The sequence below is a fragment of the Nycticebus coucang genome, chromosome 3 (genome assembly GCF_027406575.1).
Source record: "Nycticebus coucang isolate mNycCou1 chromosome 3, mNycCou1.pri, whole genome shotgun sequence".
Lineage (NCBI taxonomy): Eukaryota > Metazoa > Chordata > Mammalia > Primates > Lorisidae > Nycticebus > Nycticebus coucang.
In genome coordinates, this window is record NC_069782.1 from 136,358,902 (window position 1) to 136,369,513 (window position 10,612).

Sequence of the window (10,612 nt, forward strand, 5' to 3'; positions counted from 1 at the left end):
GCTGTTAGCTGAATTGGTGGTTACTTGTATTATTAATGTTAAGAAAAACTTCTATTATAATCAACGTGTCTTAGCTGAATGGAGAAAACTGTGCCTAATATTCAGAAAAATGTCCTTTTCCCGCTTCCTCCACCTCACCCCTCAAAGTTGGAAGAAGTGGGAAAAATGATGGTCAGTAACTCAATCATAATCCTTAGAGGAGTAGAATCCATTAGCATCTGCAGATGCTTGTTCAGTTTGATGATAGCAGCTCTGGAATGTTGACACTCTCCGTTTCCCAGACAGGAAGAGGCAGTGAGACTGCCTTTAATATTATTTTTAACTTGACTTCATCCACATAGGGTAATTAAAAAAGGGAAGAGGTGACATTTCACCCCCACACACATGCTGCAATAAACACAGCCATACGTAATCTTATCTCCAAAGATCATTAGGTGTGGAACACACATGGTAAATAGGTTATTATCAGGAATCCTACTTCCAAAAAGTCCCATCATCAATCTTCAAGATCACTCTTTAAAGGTTTAAATCAGGGATCCTCAAACTTTTTAAACAGGGGGCCAGTTCACTGTCCCTCAGACTGTGGGCGGGCCGGACTACAGTTAAAAAAAAAAAAAAACTATGAATAAATTCCTATGCACACTGCACATATCTTATTTTGAAGTAAAAAAAAACAAAACGGGAACACATACACCGCATGTGGCCCACAGGCCATAGTTTGAGGACCCATAATGCCAAGAGCATAACGTTTGATGAGGCTACTTGCTTCAAAATCCAAGATAAAAAACTTGAATAGCTGAACCAAGGGGTCAGGAGCTCCATGGCCAATATCCACATCTGTTCCCACAATGGCAAATCTTATTGATATGGGTGCACAGACTTCAGACAAACCACAAGGTTACAATGTAACTGTATCCTAACTCTTGCCTATGTCAGTCCTAAAGTCCTACAGTGTGACTGAGTGTTTTTGACCTTCTTCCACTAACGGACCTGCTAAAGCACCTTGCTTTTCTTATCTGAGAAATGAAGATGACACCTGTCTTTCCTATCTTACAGGTCTGTGGTGAGAATAAAACTTAATAGAAGTAATGTTTCAATCTTTGAAAACGGAAACATTTTGCAAAGAGAAAAATGGGCTATAACTGATCTAAAGTGGTAAAAAAACATTCAGAAGTGCTGTAGAAATAGACACAATATCTTTCATACACATGTACAATTTCATGTAGGGTCTTTTACAGAGCATTTGTGTCCTTACCCCCCTCCCACCAACATTCTAGAATAAGCTCTGTTCCTTCATTATAAACCTTGCTCACTAACATTTCTTTCTTGCCAAATCCTTGCTTAGTTCATCCTTAAGATCTGAGCAGAGTTGAGCACCTCAAGAGTAACCCTTAAACATCCCTGGAGCCGGGCCCCACCTCACACTGAGCCCATCTCTTCTCTGTCATCCCTTTCGCCCGCTGCTGAGATACTGCCTGGCCAGTTTCCCCTCTGGGAGACACAGGTGCATTCTTCACACCTTCTGGGCAGAGATACAGGACAGTAATTGAGACATACACAAAGACAGGGCAAATATTTTACATACATTTTAGTGACTTAACATAAGATGGCAGGGAGCCAAATTAATTTTTTCTCCAGGCAGCCTGACCAGGGATATTTCTCACCAAGAACTTACACACAACAAAAGTGCTTTTGTAAAAAACAGTGTGTAGAAAGTGTCAAGGTAAAAACGAAACAATAATGATCCTGCTGAATTTAATGTGCAAATAAGGGCAATCATGTGGCTCAGTGACCATACAGGTTTTGATTTTCTCATTGGGTTTAAAATACACCCATATTTACTACAAGATTGATGTGTCTATTTTTTTCTTAGAGTTTATGTTTGCAACTCTAAGATTAAAGCTTTAGTTAAACATAATTTTTAAAGCAGGTTAAATTCTTGAATATAGATGGGGATGTTTATATCCCTTCTCTCGACCTTTACTTACTCCATCTTTTCCACTCAAAGTACTCGTGAAGTAATTTCCAACTATTAAACTACAATTTTTAATACATTTCCAGGCTCAGTTCAAGCACCCGCTCTGCAATACAGCTAAATGACCACCAGATCCAGAAGATGCCGACCCTCCTCTGAGTTCCTATAGTATATTGTTGCCTCAGAGGACCTGTATCTCCTGCTGTTTCTTTCTTTCTTTCTTTTTTTTTTTTTTTTGTAGAGACAGAGTCTTCACTTTATGGCCCTCCGTAGAGTGCCGTGGCCTCACACAGCTCACAGCAACCTCCAACTCCTGGGCTTAAGCGATTCTCTTGCCTCAGCCTCCCGAGTAGCTGGGACTACAGGCGCCCGCCACAACGCCTGGCTATTTTTTGGTTGCAGTTTGGCTGGGGCCGGGTTTGAACCCGCCACCCTCGGTATATGGGGCCGGCGCCTTACTGACTGAGCCACAGGCGCCGCCCTCTCCTGCTGTTTCTTAAGAGAATTCTTTGGATACAAGACCGAAACCTCTTTGGAGACAATTTCTTTTCATCTTTGTGTACTACTGCATAATTATTGCCATACCAACGTCTGACAAATAGCAGGAGCTCAATCAATATTTGTGTAACTGAAAGTAAATATGATCATTTGGGTTAAGTTCTTAGCATAAAGCGTGCACACTGCAATCACTCCTTAAATGTGAGCAACTGTTGCTTTCATAAATAAATCAGATTATTTCATTGCCTTTTACACCTTACCCTAAGAGTTTCTAGAATTCCTCTTTCAAAGGATGTGCAAGTAGTAGTTCCCGGAGTCAACATTCCTGTCACTTTGTTCTAGAAAATCCCTTTAATCATCCCAGAAAGGTTTACTTTGTAATTTCGCCAAAGGCATTTTTGGGGGTTCAAAGATAGCAAGTTCCTTAACATGAAGATGTGATATAATAAACCTAATAAATTATGTGTTGCTCCATATCCGTGTAGCCGGATAGAAATGCTGCTTAGATCTCAAATTTCTTGATTTCCCATAATAAGAAATGCACAGACTGTGAGAAAAGAATCTTGTGAAAGAAAAGGTTTCCTAACTTATAGGTCAAAAGTACAGGTCACCATGTCATTTATCCCTAACACTTCCGGTACACTTTTTAAATATAGTAAATGCATAATATCTATAGTTTGAACAAAATATTAAATTACATTTGACCTATCAGAGATTTCAGTAGTGCTTTAGTTTATTGTATCATTTTACAGAGGATGAAACTGAGGCCACGGAATTTCAAAATTCTATGACTAAATCTCTATTTTTTGTATACCACAAGGACTATAACCCACGATCATTAATTTCCAGTGAACTCTTTCTTCACCTAATAAAAAGAAGTAGCATTTATTAAGCTACATGATATCAAATCTTCAGAGGAAAAAAATAAACCTACAAAAGATATACTATTTGCATATTTTAAATGAGGACAGGGAGGCTCAAAAATTTAAGTGTCTTGCTCAAGGCAATGTGCTGGTAAGCAGGACAGCTAAGATTCAAACTCAAATCTGTTTGCTTCCAAACCCACTGCCTTCTATGCCACGCCACATTAGTGTTCATCAATAACATAAAATACTAATCAAAGTAACAATTTTGTGGACTTGCTAGAGAAAATGAAAATCTTTTATTTAAATTTTACTTAACAGTCAGATAAAAATTAAAAAAAAAACTGTATTAAAATGTGTAAACAAATCGAACATTCATAGTCAACCTCTCCGTAAGAGCAGATAAAAAAGAAGAGGAAGCCATCTAAAATCTGTCTGTCCTGAAGAGCAGCAGAGCTGAAAGCTGAATGATCACAGGTTACCTCTCCCTCACTGAATCACCAGGTGCAGATTCCATGTCTCACTAAAGATGAAGAGGTGGGTGGAGGAGAGAACAACCAACTCACTACTTAAGGTAAGGAGTGCAATGTGACAGTCACATGTTGAAGTGTTTGCTTTCTACAGGGAGACAGAGCTTCCAGCTCAGAGGATGCCCTCCTCCGCCACCATCGCAAACCAGCTCAAATAGGATATTTAAAATACAGATTCCAAAAGGTCTGAGTCTTTCCCTCCTACTTTAAAGTCCCCAGGAAAAGCCACCCTTTGAGATTTCGGAGTCAGATCACTCTAGGTGCCAGTTTCTGCTTTGCAACTGACATCCTGTAACTCACTGGCAATTCATTGAGCCTTCGGGAGCCTCAGTTTCCCCCTGTATGTAATAGCAATAATAATACCTACTCACAATATTAAGGAAGTGTAAGGCATCTCTCTGAAAACCTGGCCCAGTTTAAGACTCAATTTATTCACTAAGGTTGGAGAGTAAATGTCAAGTCCTGGAACAACTAACAGGGAAGAAGGACCTAGAAATCCACCAGACCGTCACATTCTTTCATAAAGACAGCATTAAAGATTCCATATGGCAAAATATAAGTCAAGTAAAGCCTCTGCTAACAAATCATTGCCAGTGATAAAGGGGCAGAGTGGAGAATTGAAACATTCAAATTAACTCCAGGATAAAAATGTGAAAAACAGGTATTAACACTTGTCACCAGCCTACAACCCACCAAGGATTTTTTAAGGATTGATGGGTATAGCACTTTAAAATTCCTTGGAAATAAGGAATAAACACATATTCCATTATGCATACATATAAAGGCAAAAGCATATATTTTAACACTCTATGGATTACTACATAAATTTAGATCAGGGCACAGCATGTCTGAGATGAGTAGGGCAGGAACAATATGTTCTTGCTTACGACACCAGGCTCATGACAAATGATTCATACCCAGCACCTTTCATGCCAGAAGACCCCCCCCCAGGTGTTCCACCAACTCTAGCAACAGTTTCCATCAAGTGAGACTGCAGCATAGAGGAATCACTTCACACCCACAGATGAAGCAAAACAGTCATGTCTTTACACAACCGCACAAGTCCAACAGTTGAGGGGGCAGGAAAGAAAAAGGAGGGAGCTGAGTGAGCCATCCAGAAGTCCTCATCGGTTTGACAGGCAGCCTATAATTACCATATATTTACACCTTCAATGTAGGCGTTATTGCATCCAAAGGCTCTTCTTAGCAAAGGCTTTTAGCTAAAGGTGAGACAGGCTGGAGGATGTGTGTTGCCTGGGACCCAGAATGGGTTGGTGCAAGGTTTATGGGGGAGGGCATCTCACTGTGAAAATATGACAGCCCCCAAATCCTGTGATTTTCCTGCTCTGAAGGAAGATAAAGTGTTCTGAGAGTTGCAAACAGGTGTATAGTGCTACACAGTCACACTGCCCTCTTATGCATTAATACATTTTAGTTTGTAATTCTGTGTAATTACTTAGACAGGCATTGGCCTTACTTAGGGAAGGGGAAGTCCACATTCAGAGAGCAAGCAACTTGCCACAGTCAAATCACAAATAACAGAACTAGAATTCAGGTCTCTACTCTACCATTGCACAAAACTGCCAGAAAAGTTTCTTTATGCCTCTTCCTTCCCTTTTGAAAACATTTTTTTTTTTTTTTATTGTTGGGGATTCATTGAGGGTACAATAAGCCAGGTTACACTGATTGCAACTGTTAGGTAAAGTCCCTCTTGCAATCATGTCTTGCCCCCATAAAGTGTGACACACACCAAGGCCCCACCCCCCTCCCTCTGTCCCTCTTAAACGTTTTCTCTCCTGAGTCTGGTCCAAATAAGTAAAACTGGCTTTGTTTGGGAGGACCTGGATAATAACTACTTCTCTTTCTCTATTATCTGAATCTACATGTTAAACAAACACACACAAAATGTGAATTTGATGAGCAGGACTGAAAAAAGGTAGAGAAGATCTTTTTGGAATAATAGACTTCAGAGGGCAGAAATTCCATCTTATTAACATAATTTGAGTTATCAAAACTTTAACACTCACCACTTTATTTCCTGCATTATCTGGACCTGCTTACATATCCTAAGCCCTGATCCTATTAAGCCCTATTGGACTTATAAGTACCATTTATTAAAAAAAAAAAACGCTAGAAGTATTTGGCTCCACTTCTTAAATGGAGATTAAAATTTGCCAAAGATGTACTTTCCTTTTCTGGCTGTTTCCAAGATCTTTCAAGAGATGAACTGAAAAAGGAGGGCTAATGGGTGAGTGATATTTTACAGCTTGAATTATATTAAAAGCCAGAAATATTTGAGTCCAAAGTCTTTTACTTCTTAATACAACAAGATCTGACATGTAGGATATGTTTAAATTTTTCCCTTAAAGCCAGACACTTTAAGTTAATCACTTAGAGCTGTGTGAAAGTTATTCAATCAGTTTAAGAAGATTCAAGTTCAAATTAGAGGATTAATTTCAGTGGCTATGACATGATAGATATAATAGTTAAGATAGGAAATGAGGGCAAAGGTCTCTAGAACTTGAATGGAAAGAATTTCGGCTTCAATTATTTGATTAAACCACTCCTGAGAGGCATAAAATCACAGCCTCTATCATGAAGGCTGAATTGTAGGGAAAATCTTGCTGGTACTCTCAAGACAAAGACAGCAGTACAAAATCATATCTATCATGATTTGCCTTAATATAATTTAATATCTAGGTACTTGGGGAATTCATAGTGATGGACTGTTATTTTAAAATATTTGCAACTCTCATTAAAAAGCTGACAATGAGCAAAGCTTACTGAAGTGGCACTTCTCTGGGACGGTTTTTGGCAACTGCATCACAACAAAACATTTCAAAAGGCACCAGGCTGCAAGGACTGTGCATATTATAAGTGCTACTGTCTCAATTACCTGATGAAAGCTGTAGCCTGAATTTCCCCCCATGTTAATCATCTTATTTTTTACGTTCTTCTTGCCTACTGCCTAGAGAAGTTTCCACACTTTTAAACCATTTTCAGCTATTACCATCAAAGCTAGTTCTTCACTATTTCAGCTCACTGAAGTTCCCAGGTTCAATTATAGCTCCCTCAGATGCCAGACATACAGGCTATTCCAAAGATCTAAAACCTTCCCTGATAGGACCAAAGCTCAGGGACTTGCATCCTAAGCCCTCTGGGATCCAGCTTCCTGGAATCCAGCAATCTCTTTCCTGCCTTCATAAACAGAAGGCTGAGGCTTTCTGTGCGCTCTCCACCAGAGGAGGTCAGGCAATGGAGGAGAACAGGGAGTTGTTGTCACTGGGATATAGCTGATCTTCCTGAAACTGATCATGCCAGAGAACAACTGCTCATTCACTGGCTGGAAATCCCCAGTTCTCAAAACACACTCACTAGTGCTATTACAAGATGCTGGAGAGTTCTTGCCCTAAAACTTGCATCCTTTGGTCCCTCAAAATACACTAAAGAACACCTCATACTCCACCTCCGTTCTCCTCCCGCATAGGGAGGAAGGAGTCAGGAGCTCTGCATAAAATAAAATAAGCCCCGCATATATTCTATGTTTTCTGATCATATTTGAGCCTGTCTGTAGATCTGGCAAGTGAAGGGAAAGGCACTTGAGGGAATGTCAGCCCGCCTGGAAATTTAACCCTTTCATCTCTGCATTGGTACTTCAACCCCTCTGCGTGCCTGGTCTTCAGTTCCGCACATCAATGCCACCGGAGCAACAGGGAAGAGGGGCTTGTCTGCTCAGTTTGAAGCTCTGGCATTTGGAAAGGACCCCGATGGTGCTGACAGGAGAGAGGGGAGGTTGGTCTCTTAATAGGTAGTATTAACTCCTGAGGGAAACCAGCAGGGAAGACCTCAGTCTGCAGCATCTCCCAAGTCATAGTCCGGAAAGCCCCATTTCCCCAAATTCTCCCTCAGATCACACAGCTGACTTTAACCCTTCCCAGCTTTCATCCCTTTGCCTTCAGTCCCGTTCTACTCACGCTGCTGTTGTGGCCAGACCAGTGGACCATGGCCTGGTTATGTGCTGAGTCGCCAGTCAGCGCAAACGTGGTGCTGGTCAGTCTCAGCTCCTCCGTCCGGAAGCGGGGGGCTCTGTCCGGGTCCCGCTCCCGGGTCCCAGTCTCCTGCTGCCCTTCGTCCCTTAGCACTCCCCGGGGGCTCCTACTCCCGCCGTCTTTCTCTTCTGCTTTCCCCTGATCCCTTTCGCTCCTTCTTCTCCGGCCAGAGCGTGCAGCAACCGCCACGGACGCCCCAGTGCCCCGGGCCCGCTCCAGGGACAGCACTCGGTCCCCGGGGGCCACTGCGAACAGGGGGCGCACTGGGAGGGGCAGGGGCGTGTCTGGAGCCCTGCCTGGCACCCCCTGGTGAGAAAAGCCCCCTGAGGCCGGTGCCCAGCGTGAGGTCGAGGTGGAGTGTCGCGGGGGGCAACAAGAGCTGCCAACGCAGGGGCCGGGGGCCCAGAGGACCAAGAGCCCCACGCCGGCGAGGAGCGCGCTCATCCCGGCCAGAAAGCCGCTGCCAGCGCCAACTTTTCCCATGGCGGGAGTGGAGACGGGCAGAGAGGGTGTCCCAGAGCGAAGGTGGCAACGTGGGGCTCTCCGCTGGCGGGCTGCGGGGCAGGCGCTCAAGACCCCAACTCCGTCCAACTTGGGCCGCGGTGGGGCGGGAGGCGGCGCCGGGCAGGTGGCGGCCGCTCGCCGGGGCTGGGCTTGTGCCGAGCGCGGGTCCGTCCGGAGCGAGCCTTCGCCACGCGGGGGTGGAGCCGAACTGAAGTCACAGGCGGAGCGGGCGCTGGCGCGCTGGCGGGCGACGCGGGACGGAGGGCGGGCGCTGCCGAGGCTCCGGGCGCCGCGTCCCACTGCCGAGCTGCGCTGCGCACCGGGCTCAGAGCGCTGGATGCTCCGCGCCGGCCCCCGCCCCCGCCCCCGCCCGGCCTCGCGGGCGCCGCAGCCGCCGCCCCCTGCGCCCCCTGCGCCCCCGCGGCCGCCGGCCCCGCCAGGAGTCCGCGCACCCCGCCCGCGGGGGCGGCCGAGCCCCGGCTCCCGGAGCGGTTGCTGTGTAGGAAGCTTCCTATTCCTGCTTCACCGCTTCTGTCAGTCTCTGCTGCTGCTGGTACCTTTTTTCTCTCTTTCTGGTCTTTTCCAGTTTAGGAGGTAGGGATGGGTGTCTTTTGCTCTTTGCCTGTCTTATTCTCGGCGACTTGGCATCTTGACCTTACCCTGAGCAGAGCCTGTGTGTCCCAGCCTGGGGGTGAGCTCAGTAAAGGCAGCAGCTGAGAGTGATGTAATTAAATGATCGTGTAGGGTCTGGGGCGTGGGGGGATATTTCCCATCAATAATGAAGCTTAGACTCATTTCCTGACCTAAAGCACTCACTGTATTAGAGGCCAACCTTCCTGCAAGCAATCATATTTAAGAGAACATTTCCCCAAACCCAACTGCCACTGAGTATTTTGTGGGTATCTATATGGGTGCACATACCTATATATCTAGGGTGTATGAGGGCTTCCCTAAGAGCCCAAATTCCTTGACAAAAGGAAGACCAATGTGTGAGCAACTCGGAAGAAGTGACCTGTTTGTTTTGTTTGCCATTTTATCTACTTTGGCACCATACTCTACAGAGTAGGACATTTATTAGTCAGTAACTAATAAATATTTACTATGCATCTACCACATATCTGCATAACAAATAAATACAGGAAAAGAGACATGATACTATATTTACGCTTTGTTATTCAGTACTTACCTACGTGTGCTTTGAGATCCTCGTTCCCAAGTCTGTGTTGGAGGCTCTGCCTCTGGTTTGCTGTGGGATCTCAGACAAGTTACAATTTCTTGGCTTCCTGTGCTTTAAAATTAAATGGTCACATTAGATGACCTTACACTCCCTTTCACTCCTAAAATGCTGTAATTGTATGCTTATAATATCCGCCCAGCCCAGTGCCCTTGCTACTGTTCATAAGTTCAGTTGAAAATTTACAGCAGGTGAATAGGTTTTGAAAATTACAAAGAATTTCTCAAATCCAAACCTTTTTTGAACAGTTTTCTAAGGGCTGAAATGCCTTCAATTTCATATACCTAATAACATTTACTTTGTATACCTACTAACATTTGCTGATGTACATGCCATGGGTAGGTATGAAATTAGTCAATAAATATTTACTGATTGACTAAGCGAATGACTCGACAAAATAGGGCTGATTTTTGTTTTTAATTACTTTTTTTGTTAATTTTCAGATACAGAATGGTAAGCTCACTGAAAAATCTAAATTCTAAATTTACAGTGAGGCCAACTTGAAAGTAAGATAGAGCAATAATTACTCTTCAGGTAATGAAACCCTTTCTGATGCTGTCCAAGAAAACTTCTATCAATCCAATCCAGAGAGGTGTTATAAAAAGTTTGTTCTTGGGTGGCGCCTGTGGCTCAAAGGAGTAGGGCACCAGCCCTATAGACCGGAGGTGGTGGATTGAAATCTGGCCACAGTCAAAAACTGCAAAAAAAAGAAAGAAAGAAAAAAAGAAACGTTGAAAAAAGTTTGTTCTAAATTATTGTTCTTATGATGAATGCAGTCAAAGTGCAAATGCAAAGAGGGAAGAGTTCTCAATCCTTAAACCATAGTGTCTATAAGGACAAAAGAGTGTCCTATTTGTCATTTAAGGAGAGAGACAGACTGTTCTTCCAAAAACATCTTTGCTACCCAAACCTGGATCCTCCTAAAACAGAAACACTGTCTGGCAGGCTACGGCCTCTAG

General features: G+C 43.7%; 1 protein-coding gene across 5 annotated transcripts in view; it reads right to left on the reverse strand.

Annotated features, from left to right (window-relative positions):
* SORCS1 (sortilin related VPS10 domain containing receptor 1) overlaps positions 1-8,694 on the reverse strand; it is a 521,473-nt gene extending 512,779 nt beyond the window's left edge. For 2 of the 5 annotated variants that reach the window (XM_053584238.1, XM_053584237.1), the window contains exon 1: positions 7,841-8,694. In XM_053584238.1, the coding sequence (XP_053440213.1) occupies positions 7,841-8,398 (558 nt within the window). In that variant the 5' untranslated portion in view covers positions 8,399-8,694. The remainder of the gene's footprint in view (positions 1-7,840) is intronic. The other 3 variants (XM_053584234.1, XM_053584235.1, XM_053584236.1) reach the window with 2 other exon arrangements.
* Positions 8,695-10,612: the final 1,918 nt, after the last annotated feature.